Below are 20162 nucleotides of genomic sequence, written 5' to 3' on the forward strand. Positions count from 1 at the left end.
CTGAAATTTTTACTCAAGTGGAAAATGTACTATTAATATTTATTTATGTTCCATTTATAGACTTATATATGTATTTGGTGAATTTCATTTTATTTCTGTCGAGTTTGAATTAAGTCTGCAAGGTCAAATTTGTGTTTTTGTCAGTGGAGTCTGGTGGCCTTGCAGACAGCGATGGTGAGGGGGAGGTGCGGCCAACACGCCCATTTGTTTTTGTTTGGAGATGCTGGTGCTCTAGTGCAACATCTAGTGGTTTTGAATATCTTATATAGTTACTTTAAAGTCAAGCAGCGGTGAAGCAAGCACTAATGTTAAGAGAAACAGATATACGCCTATTCAGCCAGCAAACTGGTATCCAGTATAAAGTACCTTATTTCCTCCTGAAATGTTGGTTAGAGGGGTTAAACTCGACTTATCAAGTGTCACAACATAAACACCCATGCCCAAGTAAGGACAACATAAAGATTTTTCTTTTCTGAGTGTGTGTCGTTTTATTACAGTAATTTCATTAAAACTAAAATTAAATGTGATAAAGTTACGGTTCACTTAATATAAAAGGTCACAACATGATTATCTTACAAACGCTACTGTGATAGTTTTTTATCATATATGAGTTTTCATCGTTTTATGTCAGTTTGTTTACTTTGTTGAGGAGGCTTGTGTCACTTCCTGTGGTGGAGTACCCATGATGCCTTGCTGCAGCTATAAATACGCCGTCGCGCAGCCGCAGCGCGCAGTCTGCTGTAGAGCGGTGTGAACGGATGCTGCGCGCGCACATTCAGCGGTCCGAGGTCTTGTCTTCATGTACGGATGGTGAACTTCTCCGTGGAGGTTTTACTGAATAGCAATTGTTTTAGTTGTCAGAAAGGAGCTAAAGACCCCTGTTTCCTCGAAGCTATCATGCTGAACACCGAGGAAAGGTAGGAGGATGCTAATATTCTTCTAGAAACATTAAACTGACACGGCCGGGCTTTCTGTCGGCGTCAGTTGTATCCTGTTTGTGTCTGTGGGGTGTTTGTGTCTGTGCCTTTATAGAGTCTTTGACTTTACTTCCTGCTAGCTTAGCCCGCAAAACAACAGCGAGAAGTGTAGAAATGACCAGAGTGACAGACGCGACGGGAACAAGAGCTGCCGACTGACGTGAAGAAGCAGGACAGTTTACCGACCGTCTGTACTCACAAAGCACTTGTTGCTTTAAACCCCCATCACGACGCGTTTTCTGCTTTTGAAACTTTTTTTTTTTCTCCAAAGTATCATTGTTTCTTCCGGGAACCTGCAGCTTGTTTGTTGTTTGTAAGAAATGGGTCTTAAAACAACAGTCATTTTCATTATTGATTAATCTGTCGCATTGTTTGATCGAGTAATGACTCGTTTAGTCTGTGGGAGGGAGGCCATCAGAGGTCCAGAGCTGAAGTCTAAAACCCAAAGATATTCACTACACTACATACAGGTGGAAAAGGCAGACGTTTGACATCTTTCCTTGATTAAAATAATAAAATATTTGGCAGTTAATGTTGATCAACCTGGTGATTGATCGCTGCAGTCATGTATCAGGTCTTAAATGCACATTAACTGATTTTTCTTCTGAGTTTTGGACTGTTGGTTGGAGAAAAGAAACATTTTTCAGGCAAATATCCATTTTTGCAAACAATCACAAGTTGTCTGATATTAATGTTTTCCATAAACACAAACCAGATGTTTATAATAATGGTTGCTGTGATGGAGATATGTACGGAGCGGGACATTTTACAGTTGAACTTGTCAGTGCTGTCTGGAGGACAAACTTTGTGATGAAGACGCTGTTTCTAAAGTACCTCAAACTTATCTATCTGTGGTGACCTGAAATCGATTTATTACTCACATTGGACTTGGAGGCATTTTCATGACTTCCTGACATTTTATAAACTGAATGATTAATCGACGGACTAATCGATAATGATGATAACCTCACACTGCTGTGTTGTGTTTTGTACTGGACGGTCCTCCTATTGCATCACCATAGTAGTCCTATAGGCACGTAGTGTCGCTAATATGCCTTTATGTGAGAACTGATCGTAAGGTTGACCTGAGGTTAATCGATTAAGCAATAACATGGATTAATTGGAGCCTGTGTGTTATTCTTTTTCTGTATTAAATTTGAAGCATAAGCCTTGTGTTCGTCCTCTGAGGGTTTATCATCTGACACGCACAGAGGGAGAGGTCCATTGATGCTGAGCAGAGACTAGATTAGCTCTCTGACTGTTACGGCCCTGTCAGCTAAAGGCATCAACTGGCCTACATCAGCCTGGTTATATAACCCCCTCCCCTCCTCTGGTTCACTTCTCAACCATCAGTGTGTGTGTGTGTGTGTGTGTGGTACAGTGGTGCATTCAGTCAGAAACAGCTGGATTATTATTTTACGTAAGTGTAACCAAGTGCTCCTTTTTAAGCGACTGGCTAACTGATCTCTTCAGTGGTTGCTGTGGTTTCTGGAAGAGTCTGCATCAGAGCGCCGTCTAATTTTTCCGTAAACGAAACCAAAACATTAACCATGCCAACCAGTTTCAGCTGACATCTGGAAATGTCAACCTCGGCGATTATAGTTGACTGAGGGCGAAGCTGCGACACAAATCTTCAGAAACGATCACACTGCACTGGAGGACATGCCCACACACGGGCAAAATATCAATATATATATATATATATCAATTATCAATTAAACTGTTGATCTTAGGTCCATAAAAATGTCATATAATAATTAAAAATGTCATTTCCCAAAGCCCAAGTTGACATAGAAATGTATTGTTTTGTCCAACCAACAGCCCAAAACCCAACAATTAGAGCTGGAATGATTAGTTGATTAATTGATTAGTCTATCAACTGAAAACTAATCAGCAATCATTTATGTCTCTCGTTTAAGCAAGACATGGTTCCCAGTTGAGTCTTTTTTACATCATTGTAAACTTAGTGTCTTTTGGGTTTTGGACTTTCAGGGAGACTCTGATGGACATGTTTCACTATTACAAACAATTAATTATTAATCAAGAAAATAATTGGTAGACAAATCGTCAGGTGCAGCCCTACCAACAATATTTAGTTCAATATCATAGAAGTCTAAGAACACCAGCAAGTATTCCCATCTGATAAGCTGAAACCAGTCAATCTTACTTAACCCCCCTCCCCCCCAACTTAAAGCAATTAATCAATCAACATAGTGATTTAAGGAGTGCTGATTTGTCTCATTGATTAGGTGAATGACTTTCAGCTCTAATAGAACCTATTCAGAAAGTGACAACGTGGGATAAATGTGAAGGATTTCTCGGTCATATCGTCAGCACAGCTTTAATATGTAATAATAAAGTGTTCTTTTTCTTTGTCGGTATGCGGGCTCTGTGTTCCCATGTGACGGGGCCGTTTCCCCTGGCAACACGGGACTCGTACTACCGCCTCTCTTTGCTTATTCTGAAATAAACACAACCAGATGAAAGTTTATTGTTTTCAGTGTTTGTTCCAACTGCTGGTGTCATGTGCTGAAATACAGCATGGCCGACAGTGAAGTGGTGCGCAGACACGCCCTCTGTGCTGTTGGATGAATAGGTTGGCGTTGTTTCCTGCCAGAGCTAATGTTTTCACAACAGGCAGTAGACATGCAGGCTCACATGCTGCGGTAATGAGATGGTGAATTATGACGTTGTTGTGCTGTTTGAGCTCGTCCCTCAGTTTGGTGTCATTCTGTTATTTATTGCTGCCACAGGGTTACCAAACTGTGCCTGTACTGACAAAGCCTGAGCTGCATTAAACCAATGCAGGTGTTCGATTCCTCTAACTACAGGCAGCCTGTGTTTTGGGTGAGGCAAACGTCTGTGTAAAGGATGTTTTTAAAAACGTTCTCTGTATTAGTGCTGCCTGTTTTCACAGTTTGGTGGGTTTGTTATTGACGTGGCTTCTATTTATACAATAATAATGCTTTACAAAGCAATACTTTTTCTACTCTACCAAAGATCAAAATGAACAAAAGGAACATTTGTTGTTTGCGTTAACACTTCCTGGACTGTACTGGTTTGGTTGTTTTTGTTGTCTCCTGTGTGTCTGACCACAGTTTGGGTCCAGGGGTCAGCGGAGCTGGTTTTGACAGGGATACGTTGATCCACACTCAGGTTTCAGAGCACGTTTGCCTTTCCTGTTTCTGTCTCGACGTCTTTTCCGAAACACTGCTCTGCCAAACTTCCAGGGGCCAGAGGACGTCTGAGGACTCTCCTGTTTGCTTTCCTGCAAACGTTTATGTCTCCAACTGAAATCATTCTCACCACACGTTTTTTTGGGGTTAACAAGCTTGTTTATGTTGACAAACTGAGTTTAAGTTGAGTCCTTTTTCCATTACAAAGCTGGTAATTATAGCGTTAGAAGTTTGGTGTGTTTCGGTCTTCGTGGAGGACCTACCGGAGCGCTTCCTGTTTTGGTTGTGTGGTGTGTTTCTTGGCTCTCGGCTAAACGCTGCCTCAGCAGCAGGCCGACCCGGGCTGTTCATCCCCTCAAACAATTCACCTGAATCAGTTCTCAAAACAACTCCCGGCTCAGGAAGAGCAAACTGGCAGTGGAAGCGTTGGTCCTCAGAGAGAGGAAAGTGTTTCTGTACACACACACGGCTCGGCCCTGCTGGCAGAATCAAACGATGACGCACTCGGCAACACACAGATGATTAAATCCTCGCCGGCATATTGATCCAGCCTTGTGAGTGTGCTCGGCCTTCACGTGGGTGCCCAGTCGACCTTCTTTAAAAACGTAACCTATATTCTGTTTTTAGGGTGACCTTGTGACCTGTCGGGGGCGGGGGGGGGTGGGTGCTGGAGGCTGCAGCTCTCCCGCTGGAGTGGCATCATGGGACGGGAGGGCGGGGAGCGTTGCTTGGAGTGTGGCTGAAATGTCAGAAGTGTTGCCTTTCAAAACAAGCTGGCCTTTCCATCAGGGACAGGCTCTTATGTCCATCTCTGAAAGGGAAGATGGAAAAAGAGAAGCAGGTCTTGACGTCTTGGCGCGCTTATCTTTCTCTCCTCCTCCGTCTGCGTCCTACCTGTCGTCCCGACCGTCTGTATCAGGTTTGTTTCTGGAGTAAATGAAGAGAAACGGTTTTAATGGTGCGCTGCCAACATTTCACCTCATCCCTCTGCTGCGACTGCAACCTTTCAGCCGTCCATTTTACTTATTATATCTTTGTTTACAGTAAGTCAGTAGTGGAATGTAAGTACATTTACTGTACTGAAGTACAATTTTAATGTACTTGAACTTTAATTAAATATTTCCATTTGTTGCTACTTTTAATCCACTACAGAGGGAAATATTATGCTTTTTACATTTTATCTAACAGCTATAGTTACTGGTTACTTAATTAATATTTTACACATAAGACCTATGGTGACCTTATAAAATCTAATGCATTGTTATAGATTAAACTCTCCAAAACTTTATTGAAGTAGTTCAGATTAGCTCACCTTTAACCTGCCAAAAAAATGACAATGCTGCTCACACGTTCATGCATCTGTAATAATAACGTGTCTTATTATTGTGACATGGACAGCAGCCATTCTGCTGTATAATGAGTACTTGGTACTATCTGTACATTATGCTGATGATACTTTACTTTCTTTACTAGTATTTTACTTAAGGTTTTGTATTTGTAATGCAGGATTTTTACTTGTAATAGAGTATTTTTCTATTGTGGTTGCTACTTTTTGGAGCTGCAACTAACAATTTATTTTCATTACTGATTAATCTGCAGATTATTTTTTTTGAGGGGGGGGGTTGCACAAAAAGAAAAAATATGTAATTTACTACAATGACAAGAAAAGCAGCACATTCTCACATTTGAGAACCTGGAGACATCAAATTTTTGCTTTTAAAAATGTCAATAGTTTCCTTTTTCGATCGACTAACCCTTGCAGCTCTACTACTTTTACTAGAGTAAAGTATCCGAATACTTCTTCCACCGCTGCAGCATGTGAAATGGTAGAATAAGCTAAACTGGGACTTGATGCGTTATTAAAAGACAGTTGGATGGTATAAATCTTTGTCCCAGATGTGGTGTTAATGCTGCAGCTCATGTGTTGTCTCTGCATAGTTACGAACCAACGAAGTGATGAGACGGGGAGAGTGTAGAAGGCCAGAATAATGAGCTTGTTTTCCACTGCTCACTCTCTTGGCTCGTAGTTATGCAGATCAGGTCGTCCAGGTTACCTGTCCGGTCTGCGGGGAGAGACTGCAGCACAGCCCCTCCTCTACATGTAGCTGATGTTTTTCTGCAACACATGCCAAACAGGTCGGTCTACCTGGTGCAGCGTGAGACGGGTTTAAATAAAAGTCCTGGAGCCTCTCCTGGGGCAGGCTGTGGAGGGGATCTATCTGCTCGTCTAAAAGGCCAAAGTCTGACAAAATGAGAATCCCCGGCCCTCATGTCCCGGCCCGTCTGGCAACGTCGGCCGGCTGCCATCATGTCTGGCTTGAGATACGCGACAGTAACTCAAAACCCACAAGACGTGCGTCCCAGAAAGCCTCACAAGCTATTTGCAGAGGTGTTTACAGATCATGTGCTTGTTGATGATACATGCCTTCCACCACTTGCACAACCTCTCAGGAACTCTTTGAACGCTGTTATAAATCATGGGCTTTAATTTTGTCGTCATAAACAAACAGCCTGTGATGGACTTTCGGTCGGAGTCAATGGACTGAAACTTGCTCGAAGTAAAACAATAATCTGCAGAGATGGTCCACATCACATGCTTACTGGCTTGGTTCTTTGTTTATGATTTGAATGTGTTTGAATTGTGGTCACACGGCATGAGAAATCTATATATACCCAACCAGACTGGACTAACTGGTCCACAGAGTCTCAGGTTTAAAGATATTCAGTTCCAGTCAGCTGATCAGAAACTTGTCCGGCAGATTCTTCACTCCGAGGGAAACATTACATCATTACTTCATAGGAATAAAGTCAAACGGGAGGAGTTTACAGCATGATATCATGTGAAATCCCTCTGACTGCTGTGTGTGTGCTGCAGAGTAGTAGTCCCTGTACTACCTTCATTAGGTAGTACAGGGACGTACCTAATGAAGTTAAACTGGGGCCGTGTGAGTGAGGCAACGAGCTGAGGGGTTTTCATCAGTAGCAGAGCAGGATTAGTCATCGTGTGTTTCAGTTGCAGTTCTGTCTATTTGAGTTAAAGATGCCCCTTGGAGTTTCCTTGTAAACACACACGAGTTCTGACAGTCCCTTCTTGAAACACAACAGTGTCCATACAGTTCAGTTTGGAAAGCTGCACTTGTCACAGTGAGTGCAGTCTGTGTAAACCAGGACCTCGGGAGGCCAGTTTCCTTTTAGAAACCAGCAGCGAGAAACTATATTCCACTTGCATCAGTTATTGAATATTGATGTCAGTTAAGAGGTCGTCATTTGCCTCCCAGGATACTTTTAAAGCTGAGTTTTTATTGGCAAACAGCCAAAGACTTGGGGGGGGGGGGGGGGGGGGTACAGAGTGAGTACAGGACAGAAGATGAGATTCAGTGAGACGATCTCAAACACTAACTGATTCATCTTTCTCCTTCCAGTTCCTGGTTAGCGGGGTCTCGGCTGCCCAGCTCCATCCCTCAGTCTCCGGGGCCTCTGTGGTGCTCCTGATGCCCCTCACCCACAACTGAAGATCCCGGGTGGGCGAGGGACTGTCAGGGATCACTCTCTCGGCGTGCTACTACACAAGGTGACAACAACGCAGAGGGCTGTGGTCCAACAAGTGCCGCTGTGATAAAGAGCAAAACCACAGTCTGAAGTGCTGTGACTGTGACGTATTCACAGGTCACACTTTCCATGTCACCTGGGACTTGATGCGTTATTAAAAGACAGTTGGATGATATAAATCTTTGTCCCAGATGTGGTGTTTTTAAAGGCTTTTTATTTTGAGATAAAATACATTTTCTAAAAGCTAAAGGGTTTTTAAAAGGAAACAGTCGACACATGTTGTTCTAACTTGCTGTAAGCACTTTAGGTAATATTGTGTTAAGTGCTTCATCCCTCAGGGTCCACTCTGAACACGGGAGCAGCTTGTTAATGAGTAGTACCCTCATTTTGCTTTTTATTCAAGCTTAAAAATCTCCACCTGCAGTGGATTTAATGCATAAAGTCATTCATTCACATAGTTTCCTCTCTATTTTAGAATAGAAAGTAATGTGTTTATTTACTGTGAGAGTGACACACACACAGACATGTGACTGGAGATTACAGATTTAGGATCAGACAGATCAGTCACAACTGTCATCTTGACATCCTCATCTGGCCTCAGCGATCAAAACAACCATGTGTAACGTTACCGGTTCATCAGATTTGGTCTCGACTCTGAACTCTGGGAATCACATGTATTTACTGTAGGACATGCAAGGCAGGTACCTCAGTATAACTTTATTTACACGTCGGCTTCAGTATGTACGCACATCTACATGACGCTTCATCCAGAGTGACTCGCAGCGCTGCTCCGTACATCAGATCCAGTAAATGCAGCAACCGCTGCAGGGAGTAAACTAATGCACCGAACCAACGGGCTACACATTCAGATTGTGGACATCGCCGATGTGTAGAAACTTGTTTCTGGTTCTGACATAGAACTCATGCTAAGAATGTCTCAGTAAGTTAATGAGGGCAGTTCAGTTACAGTCGGGACATGTTACTCAGGGCCACTTCCTCTTTGTCTCGTGTCACTTCAGACTTGAGATGCTCTCAGATGCAGACAGATTTCTAATACTCGATAATAATCTTTGTTATCCGATTGGTCAAAGTGCCCAGTGGTGTGAAGGTTAACAACAAGATACAATCTCTCATTCACATGTAAACACTAAACACACTGACTTGGTCTTTTAACACACTGGACAACAATTAAGTCTACATTAATTTGCGTTATTATTGTGTTCTGATGTCTGTGTTTAGAGTTGTGATCAGCTGAGAAAGAGACAAAATGCAGAACTTTCATTCATCATTCAAACTTTTCCAGCATGTATGAGTCTATAGCTTCAAGGGTGTTTGTCTCTAGACTCTCATTTGCTCCAGTTTTAAAATGCATTAATGTGGGAAAATAAACTAGAATGGATAAACTAAATCTTGGCTTCCCCCCCCCCCCTTAATGATCCAGGATGAGAAGTTAACAGTGACACAGGCTGCTCCAGTGAGTGGGAACCCCTCTCTTCTCCGCTTCCACTACCAACTGAGTGAGCGCCGCTCGGCCTTCTGGGACACGGCTCTATCAGAAGACAGCCTCTTCCTGGAGATCCCTGCGGGGGCGCTGGTGGAGGGGAGCAAAGAGGGGTGAGGATGTGTTGAGACCCGTTACTGCAAACCCATAAAGATGTGCTCTCCTGTTGAAAATAGCCCCGTCAAGTCTAACGCAGCAGTTTAGTGGAAGTCTGCACACCAGATGGGTCTAAATCGTACACGAGAGGCTGCTGTCATCGTGTTTTGAGCTTATCAGTGTGCCCCAAATGAAAAAGGATGCTAATACGTTTCTGTTTTCACTGCCTGTCTTTGCGCTTGGCTGTAATCGATGCCGGGGCAGAGTAACCTCGCCTGCTGCGGGCTCAGAGCCAGCCGCTGGAGCAGGCAGCTTCGCAGCTGCCACTGCATTATTATGTAAAGTTGCAGCGCTTATGTAAAGAGAAAAAAATAAAAAGCACTTTGTGTGCGTCATCGCCACTCCCCTCGTTCACCAACTGACTCTCTGTGTTCATGTCATCCTCAGGCTGACAGCTCTGCTGGAGTTTTCGGAGGAGAAGCTGAAAGTTAACTACGTGTTCCTGTGGTTCCATAAAAGCAGAGAGGATCGATGTAAGAGCTCTTGTCCTTTTTAAATACTGCTGTTGTTGGTTGTAGAGCCAGGGTTTGCTTCTCACAGCCGTTTTTATTGATATGAAGACTTTGTGTGTGTTTAATGTTTTTATGGGAATGTTTTTATGAACTTCTGTTCATAGAGAGCCAGACTTGCGGTTTCCCTCTGCTTCCAGTCTTTATGCTAAGCTAGGCTAACTACCTTCAGACTGCAGCTCCGTAGTTTTCTCACAGACACGAGATCAGTCTCGTCATCTCATTCTTGCAGAGAAAGTGAAAAGGCGTTTCCCCAAAAGTTGAACTAATGTCTGAGTATTCTCTAACAAATGTGTAACTAATCAAATGAGTTCATCGCTCAGACCTGAGTCGAGCCTCTGACCCTCCTCCTGTTTCCTCTTCAGTGTCCATCATCAAGACTTTCCACTACATGGGCTTTCAGATGGTGAAGCCGGGCAACCCCATGGTACCGGCCCGGCCTGATCTGGCCTTCATGGTTTACTCTCTGGACAACAGCAGCTCAGACGAGGAGTGACTGCCACACGTGCCCCCCCCACCCACCCACCCACCCCTCCAGTACACTTTCTGTCCATTTTCTTCCTCCAGCAGTCGAAGTCGCCTCGACTGTCACTCCGACACAAACCTCCCTCCCAAAAATCCTTCATCACTGAATGGGAGGGGCGTCACCTTTTTTCTTTTCTTTTTTTATTTTTTTATAGACTTGTGATTTAAGGGGGTGTTCGGGAGTGGTAGGATTTCCATGTGACACAGACGCCCTTGCCTTCTCCCTCTCCCTTCCCCGAGGACAACTGCAGACTGGAGGAACAGGGAGTGGCGTAGCTTGAGTGAAGTCATCACAGCTTTCCTTTTCATTTGTTCCCGTCTCGGCCACATTCTTTGTTTGTGCCGCCATCAACGAGACAAACCGTCGGGAGAAGGTGGTGTTTTACATTACAATTCAGCATATCTCTCCACTGACAGCTCCGACCTTTTTATAAGGAAAGAGACTTTGTGTGCTGTGTACCATGCGGGCGGTGTTGGTAGGGGTAAACAGAGGGAATTATGGGTTTGGTATGGTCAATAAAATGTTGTTTTGCTTCATGATATAGAGGGCGAAAGCCTGATGTATTTATATTTAACATTAAAGCACCATGTAAACATTTCTTCACACGTCTTCCTGATATGTTAAGACATCATTCCAGCACATGTCACTCACTCTGGGGTTTTTAATTTTTTTAGCTCTCATCTGCCCAAAACAATCGAGCCACGAATGTGGAGATATCCTGTTAGTGTCCGAAGCAGCCTGTATGTTGTAGCTGCCAGCTGGCTGAGGCACCTCCTCCTTCTCTGAGTAATAACCGGCCTGCCAAGCTGACGGTGTGAGTTATTGACGAGCTGGAGAGGAGGGCGGTCGCTGTTGTTTCACGTCGCACACGGAAACGAACGAGTTTATATTTTTAAAAGATCATAAGCTGAATAATTGTTCATGTAAGATGGTCAGGTTTAAAGCGAAGCTCCACTAACGGTTTGCATTAAAATGCACTCCTGATGTTTGAATCTAGTGAAGCTTTAGTTCCAGTTTGAGCCTCTCATGTGTTTCCGTTACATTCAAGTCAAGCTCGGCATCTGTTTTTATTTTTATTTTGAAAGATAAATACCTGCCGATATTTGGAAAGGTTGTTTAGCAACACTTATTGTGTCACCATGAAGATTTTTAACTTGTCTCCCAAATGTTCCATTATGTCCTTGCTTGTTCTGTGCAACACAAACGGGTTATTCTGTATGAAAGATCGATGTTGACAAGTCTTGTTTCGTGGCGTGCAATTTGAGCACGGACATAATGTCATATCTGGCAGCCATCTTTGTTTTAGATCAGGAAAAATATTTTTTTCATCTACGTGGTTCTGAAAATATCTTCAGAACAGTGTTAAGTTTTGTTAAACAACCTGCGTATTATTTGTTTTTATTAATCTTATCTCTGAGTGGAACAATGAGCTACATGAGAGGTACAAACTGAGGCCAGTGAAGCTTCGTCAGTCATCAGTAGTACCACCCCGCACCAGTTGAAAGCTCGATTGAAATGAGGCTTTTTGTGCCTAAGGAGGAGCGTGCAATGTTATTATTTTGTACTCTTGAGTCTTATTGAGGAATGTGTCTATTTTCCATATTTCATGCAGATTCAGACCCGTGCTATGTGAGGAAAAGAGCTCACCGTAGGGGTACGACAGGAGCACTTCAGGTGATTACCGTTTATGCAATTAGAGTAAAAACGCAGGAGGAATCCTGTGCAGGTTTTTTTTTTTTGTTTTGTTTGTTTTTTAGTACTCTGAATAAAAAAACGCCAAAGAATCCATTCAGTCTGTAACGTGCTGTCGACTGAAATCATCTTGCTTTTCAAAAGTGAAACCTAGTATGGTATGTAAAGCAATATTAACCTACATTCCCCATGCCAGCCATACTACCTGTAACACCTCAGAGACACGCGACGGCGGTCTGTTCCATGTTGGTGTTGGGATGGGGTGGGGGCCTTTTTCTTCTGCATGTGTCCAGATCATACGAGTCTCTGTTGCTACTGATTGAGCCCTGGCTATAAGCTGTTAGGAAATGTCAATATATGAATTTTCTCAGAGGTATATTTTTATGTATGTATATTTCTCAAATGTTTACTGTGATAGTTAGTTTAGGGGTTTATTTTCTGTTCTCAGTGAGATAGTTGGCAACCATTCAATGACAATCCACACTTGTATACTCTGGAAATGTTTGTCTTGGGGGGGGGGGGGGGGGACAATAAAACTTGTTATCTAAACTGGTGTTTTCTGCTTGTTTTTGTTCCTGTGTGCAGTTGTCACATGTTTTCTTGCCATGGGGCTTAATTACACTAGTTTTTCAAGACAGCCATTGTAAGTTACAGCAAACAACACAGGAAGCAGGCCAAGGTTATAAAGCTGAGAAACCACACTGGAGGCTTTAAAATAACTGCAATTACACATGCGGGACAGCATGGCAGCCAAATAAACACTGATATAAGATCAAAAACGTAGAAGTAGAGCAGCGATGATGAGGCAGATTTGAGGAAATGAAAGTGTTTTTCTGGAACAGTAGATGTGGGAAGCTCTTTCAGCCGATCGCTGACTCAGGCGTTAATCTCCAACAGCTCAGCTCACAGCACATGACAGCTCCCCGCCGGCTCCTCGCCAGAGACTACAACAACCTCAAGTCAGTTGATCTAGGGATCTATTTTCAGGGCCCGGGCCAGGATGGACTCAGCGGCGCTATATCGGCTTCTCTAATACAGCAGCACCCTGTTTTAAAACCTCTGTTGTCTCCTGCAGGAGAAAAGAGCTTTAACCTGCAGTACAGTGGCCCTGAGGGGCCAAACACAGCAGCACTGGACGCAAAACACAACAAACAGAAAACAGAACAAACAAAACAGGACAAACAGAACACAGAAAACAGAACAAACAGAAAACACATCAGGTGCCCTGTTGTGTCGAGGTGTGTGTACAGTCACTGTTCCTGGGTCAGGGTTAATGACACCTCTGTGTCACTCAGTACAAAGTAAATGGGGACCATTCATAAAAACATTGCTCTGTAGAGCTGCTAGTGGTCAAACCCCCCCCCCCCCAGTTTTGTTGTTGTGTTTTCTAACATATTGTGTTCTAACATTGATATTTGGCCACTGGGGGTGCTACAGAAAGTTGTCGCCTATAAAATGTGTCTGTGGGCTCCTGTAAAATGAATGAATCTGTCTGTCTGAAGCTGCTGCCCCCCCCCCCCCCCTCACCACCAGCAGCAGTAAAACCTAAAATCAGACATTCAAGCTGTCACTAATCCGCTGGACTAAAAGACAAGAGGCAGATCGTCCCCTCCTGGCCTTAATCTTATGCTGACTTTATATAAACTCACCTCAGATTGAGGCTGATGAGCCGTTTCTCAGAAACTGTCTATGCACGTCCTCTCAGTTTCCAGCATCCGGTTAGCAGAGTTAAAAGCAGCCGGTCGGCAGCTAATCCTCTCTGAAGAGACTTACACTGAAGATCACATCAGATGTCATGTGCTCGAATTAAACTGTTCCTACTCCGTATCATCTCATAGAGTCCTGATATAACTACTGCTGACAGAATAATCTCACCACAAGGTCCATTTAATGGCTCCGAACATCGACCACTGCTGATAAAGACCATGTAACATGACTGAAAGCTGAACACAGCTACTAAAAGGACCTTGAGGTGAGAAAACTGCTTGTTTTTGCTATTCACATGAAACAGCTGCATATTTACGCATCCAGCAGTTATGGAACAACATGATCCTTCATGGGGGGGGGTCGTGTTTGAGTCTCTTGAGTCTTCTCTGTCTGTTAGCTCTGGTTCTGGTCTCCTCCACCTCCTGAGGGAAACATCTGGCTGTTTAGCTGCTGAACGCTGCACCGTGTCCAGCAGCTGGTCTCTCACCGAGTCTGTCTGATCACTGCGAACAACCGCTTTCACATCCTCGTTTGATACAATATGAAAATATTGATTATAGCTGCTAAATTCAATAATGATCAAAAAGTGCAGGACATTGGCAGCACTGTCAGCTCGTAAACTTCCTGTTTTACAATAAGGGAAATTACCCCCCCCACCCCCACACACACTTAAACATATTTATCATTGTGTAATCGTGGTCTCCTGTTTCATAACAGTTTAAAGTATGCAGGCAGAATACATGGAGACCATCTGCTCCGTCCAACAACAGACTGAGCTGCGATCTCATGTTGACTTCAACTGTAAATCCCCATAAATCATTAAAGTAAAGGACGGGATCAGTTCAGACTCTTAAACCTTCGAAGTGGGCTGAAATAAACAAGATTTTCTTTGAACTACTCAGTGTTATTGCCCAGTTTATAAAAGAAAGAAATAATACTTGTTTTGACCAGGAATTACAGCACCACAACAGTGAACATGTAAAAGACAGTTAAAGTGAAACAGATAAAAACAACTAAATCAGAAATAAACTCCATAGTCAATAAGTCACCATCTGGATTTATTACAACAAACAACACAAATGCAAACACACCTGAAGGCTTCTACATCTACACTCACACACTCGCACCCGTTCTTTCACACCTCACTGCTTGTCCTTCTCTTTCTGTTCCTTGTCTTTCTTGTCTTTCTCGGCTTTGGCCTCCTCCGCCTCGTGTCTCTTGATCAGCTCCTCGACTTCCTTCAGCTTCAGCACTTTGATGCAGGTCTTGCCGTTCTCGCGGGTCAGAGTGGCGATCTCCACTGAAACGACAGAGGCAGACGGTAAGAAACCTGCTGCTTTAATACGGCAGTTTAAACCCTTAAAAACTCAGCTTTTATTGTGACGTTTCATATCGCAGAGGAAGACAATGTATGAAGTGCTTATGTGCAGTTCTACATGATGTGTATTTCAGTTAGATGCAGTGTCACTGTTAACAGGTTGATCAGGTATAATCAATCTGTTGCGTACACACACCTGAGAGCCAGATCAAACACAGTTAGTGTGACATCATTTGCTCTAAACAGATCTATAGCTTTTCAGATTATAGATCAGATTATTCTACATGGTAAAGAGATACTACTGCATCTCTCAAATCTGCACCTTTCTCCGCAGACAGCTTGCTGACGTCCATGGTTTTATTGAGAACTTTAACGGCAAGAGCGAGGGCTGCGGACAGTGTCATCTCTCCCTCCTTGAAGTCCTGCTTCAGCATGGAGACAGCCGCCTAGGAGTGGACAAGGCACACAAAGACAGACAAAGTTAAAACCACTCTTATTGCAAAACACCATCCTGACTTGTTCGTGCTGCAGAATGGTCTTTCCATCCCTTTCCAGTCGTGAAGATTGCATTTCCACCTCAGTTTATCTTCTTCTCTCAGACTATTACCAGCAGCCAGATGTCACAGTACAGCTCAGTGTGTGGAGCACAACACTCGCACTGTTCAGGTGCACTCAGGGTACCCGAATGGCCTCTTTGGACAAAAGTGTTCACACAATGCTCTGAGGCGGCTCTGTTTCCCACAATGCTCTGTGTGCAGCCCTGTAAAGACCCACTGAGATTAGCAAAGCCACCATGAATCAGGACTTACACAATTAGCTGTCCCGAGAGTCAGCAGTAAGTAGGCCACAGCATGTCTGTTCATTGTGAGCGTCCAGTCCTTTTTATGGCCACTGTGTTTAAAAGCTCTGTGCAGCTGCGCCCTCCAGTGTCACTGCGTGGAACAGCAGCTTTGTAATTCCCTCACTTTGTCTGAACACATCTGGACGGTGTTCAAATCCAAATATTCAGATTCCACACACATTGGTGATTCTTCATGATTCAACCCATTTTAAATGTAATTCTTGGAGAAGAGCTTTGAAGCCCCCCTGTGAGACTTACAGCACTGTTGTTCCCGATGCAGGTGGCCTTCCAGCCTCCGTAGTTTCCACTGGGGTCACTCTGGTAGAGCTGGAAGCCATAGTGCTTATCCCAGCCCATGTAGAGCAGCGAGACTCCAAAGGGACGCTTTCCTGAGAACACAGACACACTGATTCAGCAGTCTGTGGTGTTTACAACTTTTTTAACCTTAATACTTTGTGAGATTTGTGAGGTTCAACATTGGTTGTTTATTAGATGCAAAGAGTAGAGTAGTAGAGAGAGAGAGAGACTAATGATCATGAGTTATAATCTTGATCACAACTTTGCAACACGAGCTGTTTGGAAATAAAAACGTACTTGTTACATAAATCATTCCAAACGACTAACAGTTAAAAAAGGAGCCCCCTGGATGTTGTTATTATTATTGTAGCTAACTGGATAGGGATCTACCTCCGGGGGAACATGCCAGCTAAGCACATTAACTGCCCATTTATCTGCACACACCAGTTTGTTTACATGTGTGAGGTTGTGGGTCGCTGTCGGCCAATGATTTACGAGCCGGAGACCAACAGAAACAATACAAAGGTAGACCTGCGTGAAGATGAGACGCTTGTCTTCTGCTAATACAGAACAGAGCGGTGCTGCTTTGTACCTCCAAACTGGGTGTAGGCCTGTTTGATGTCACACAAAGCTGTGACCAGCTGCTCGCAGGGGATCGGCTCCTGGTACTGCAGCAGGTACCTGTAACAGCGACACAGATCGTCACATTCATATTTGTATTTCGTCCCACTAGAACCACACATGAAGAAGAGCGTGTTCATGACTGGAGCTTACCTCTGTGCTATAAGCCTCAGCTCATTGGTCAGCACGTTGGCATCTGATGTGATTCCTGCCACGCTGCACGCCATGTCTCTGCAGGGACAGGGGAAGATGTAGGATCATTGCAAAAACAGGTTTTCTCTCTATGTCTGATAATGGAATTGTTTAATGCAGGACGTTAGAGAAATACGTCACTGCAGCTGAACTAAAAGAACGACATCAAGCCCTTTTGAAGTTGTAGATCTGTAAACTGTAAACATTTGCCAACCAATGCCACTAAAATGAACTCACTCATTGAGCTTGTAGATTTTCTCTGAGAAGAAGACTTCATCCAGCAGCTTGTGAATGTTCCTCCTCTCAGCAGCCAGCAGCACTCCGTCGTTGGCTAAAATCCCCAGGCAGGTGCCGGCGTGGCCGATGGCTTCCATGGCATACTCCACCTGATACAGACGCCCTGCAAATGACACACAGATGAGGACGCAAGCACAAAGCACTGAAAGGCAAGACATTTAAAAACAAAGATGCCTGCTTTCACGAGTACAAGTTCTATATCTGGTCCAAACATTCTTCTCTTACCCTCCGGTGAGAAGATGGTTGTTCGTGAATCATATCGACGGGACTGAAAGGAAACAGAAAACAGATGAAAGCCAATTCACTGACAATAAGAAAGCTTTCTCTTGTAAATGTCGAACATCTTTGACTAGAAAATGTGACCTTAATTCTGTTGGGTTTTCTCACTGATAGCCTTTACCTCTCTGAAGCATGCTGACCAGTATATAATTCATTCTGCTTGTTGATGAAATGGCTCCTTGGAAACATACATGGGAAATGTCTTTCCGCAGCTAGTGGACCAGCAGATCAGATTTAACATCTAACCAGTGGCTTGTAGAACGGATAACTCTGCAATCTACAGCCAAATACACCATCATTTAAAGGGTGAAGTGTGTGTCGTTGTCATTTCAGAGAAATATAACGAATGTAGATGCTTCTGTACAGAGCAGGAGGGTCACTGAATGCTTTTAGGAGTGTGCACATGAATCATATGTTACGGCCTACTCTCCACCACCACCAGCAAAACACCAAATGAGGGAATCTCTTTTGAAGGATGGTGTTCATCCCTCTGGCAGAGTCCAGACTTCTGGAGGATCTAAGACAAAGGAAGCTGGTCTGGGGGCTCGTGGTGGCCTAACACTTTACTGACACACCCGTCTGTATGTTAAAGTCTGCAGAGGAACGTACACAGCTTTCTCTTTCATGCTGCATGGACAAATAATAACTGAAATATTGTTCATCATTCATAAAGACTAAGGGGAGTTATGGCTTCATTAGTGTGGCTGCAGAGCTGCTTTGTTTTCTCTCACAAGAAGATGAGCAGCAGCATCATCATCATCATCATCATAACTACAAATCAACATTCAAAGACCAACTTCACTCACCATTTTTGGAGACTGCAGTCAACCCCACTGTGGAGAACAAATACACAGTTACTGTGATTGTCTGTATGAGGACAGCGAAGTTAACGGGAGCTAACCAGCTAGCTTAACACAGAAACTACAGATTTGCTTGGTCATCTGCGGCCGGTTGTGAAAGTGAAAGAGACAAACTTAGCAGTTAGCAGTTAGCTAAGTGACTTAGCACTCAGCGCGGACTGAGGTCGGCATTAAACTCCTACATTAGCTCAGGTTGTTCGTGTTTACGTGAACTCAAAGCCTTTTAGAAAAGGCTCATTCTGAGCTGAACTGGTGCCCAATTAACACAAATGGGGATGAATCAACAAAATGTCACCCGCCGCTGCGCCTGATGCTTTCACACTAAACCAGCGACTTGTCTTTATGTAAATCTTTCACACACGAACCAAGAAAGAAGTCATTAACGTTCAATAAGACAGTTCTATAATCCTAATTAGCAAAAATGAAAATGCTTACCGCTTAAGAGCTTTCGGCAGGGCGCGTTTTGATGACGTCTTCAAGTGGCCCTGTACGACTTTTGGGCGCGCCCCTTTTTTTCTTTACAATCCTGAAAAACAAACATCAGCGTCTGAAAACAGCTGGAAAGACACAGTTTGTTATTATCCATCAAACTACCTCTGACTCTTTCTACATATCAACAGACACTGAAGTCATGATTGAATGATCTTGTCCAAAAACACATCCGTGTTCTTCAGAAATGATTTTTAGATTTAGATTACTCGTTTCTGTGGCTCCTCAGATGGAAGTCGCTTTTACACACGAATCTCATAAAAGAGCAGAAATCACAAGTTGCAGCCACACGTTTTAAATGGTGGACTAACAACACAACAGAAAGGTGATGGTGTTTTAAAGGACAGGTGCACCAGGATACAGGTTAGTGATACATCCAGTGTGACCAGTGTTTAATGGGCAAAGTGTCAGTTTGTCCATGTGTGTTATTTCCGATACCTATTTTAAGATGCTTCTATTTTTGTTTGTGGTTTCATGAGTAACAAAGTCTACCCGGTGTTTTGAAATGGTGGGGTGTACAAGGGCTCACTGCTGGGAACTGAGGCAGGTATCAGACGGTGTGTCAGCGCAGGTGGACGTGAGATTCTGGGAGTTTCTCAATCTGGAAGAAGAATATTTCCATTTCTGGACAGAACTGATTCGTCGATGTCATGTTCGGTGTGGTTTTAGGTGTGAAGTGGCATGTATGGACACACACACCCCCACTTGGCTGCTTGCTCAGTCAAAACACAACCAATCACATGACTGGTTCCGACTTGTTTGTTTAGATTGACATAATGAAAAGTGGCTTTATAAAATAGGAATTTCAGGGATCAGGATTTTAGAAAACCACTTCAATCTTACATCCAGAAAACAAGCAAATATTGATCTTAATCTGATCTTTCTTGTGGAAGAAAGCTGGACGACTTGTTGATGGATCGAATGAATTCAAAGGTAACACAGGTGGGTGTTTGAATTTAAAACCTGTTTTGAGTTGTTTCTGCTGTCACATTTAGGTTAAGCAAAGAAAGGCTGTGTTTGTGTAATGAATACTTTTCACCACCAGGCGGCCCCCTTGCCTTGACTGTGAGTATGTCTGCTGGGCAGTCAAGAATCAGCTGATCTACGGTCAGTGCAGCAAATCAGCTCTGTGGAGTTCCTCTGTCAGACCCTGACCTCTGACCTCTCTGGTCAGG

The 20162-nt window shown here is 43.6% G+C and overlaps 2 protein-coding genes across 2 annotated transcripts; one reads left to right on the plus strand and one right to left on the minus strand.

Annotated features, from left to right (window-relative positions):
• Window positions 1–751: 751 nt before the first annotated feature.
• oaz2a (ornithine decarboxylase antizyme 2a) lies at window positions 752–12596 on the plus strand. The gene is given in 6 exon segments (XM_070906827.1): window positions 752–917; window positions 7576–7642; window positions 7644–7724; window positions 9144–9316; window positions 9747–9832; window positions 10234–12596. Coding segments are annotated over 6 exon segments (648 nt in total). The 5' UTR covers window positions 752–807; the 3' UTR covers window positions 10365–12596.
• Window positions 12597–14829: 2233 nt separating this feature from the next.
• Window positions 14830–18965, minus strand: psma4 (proteasome 20S subunit alpha 4). The gene is made up of 9 exons (XM_070906826.1): window positions 18934–18965; window positions 18445–18471; window positions 17585–17627; window positions 17300–17462; window positions 17024–17101; window positions 16842–16930; window positions 16211–16341; window positions 15434–15557; window positions 14830–15093 (listed from the first exon to the last, which is right to left on the minus strand). Exons 2-9 carry the CDS (start codon window positions 18445–18447, stop codon window positions 14936–14938), a joined length of 789 nt encoding a protein of 262 aa, XP_070762927.1. The 5' UTR covers window positions 18448–18471; window positions 18934–18965; the 3' UTR covers window positions 14830–14935.
• Window positions 18966–20162: the final 1197 nt, after the last annotated feature.

The sequence above is a fragment of the Enoplosus armatus genome, chromosome 6 (assembly GCF_043641665.1).
Source record: "Enoplosus armatus isolate fEnoArm2 chromosome 6, fEnoArm2.hap1, whole genome shotgun sequence".
In the NCBI taxonomy this organism is placed as follows: Eukaryota; Metazoa; Chordata; class Actinopteri; order Centrarchiformes; family Enoplosidae; genus Enoplosus; species Enoplosus armatus.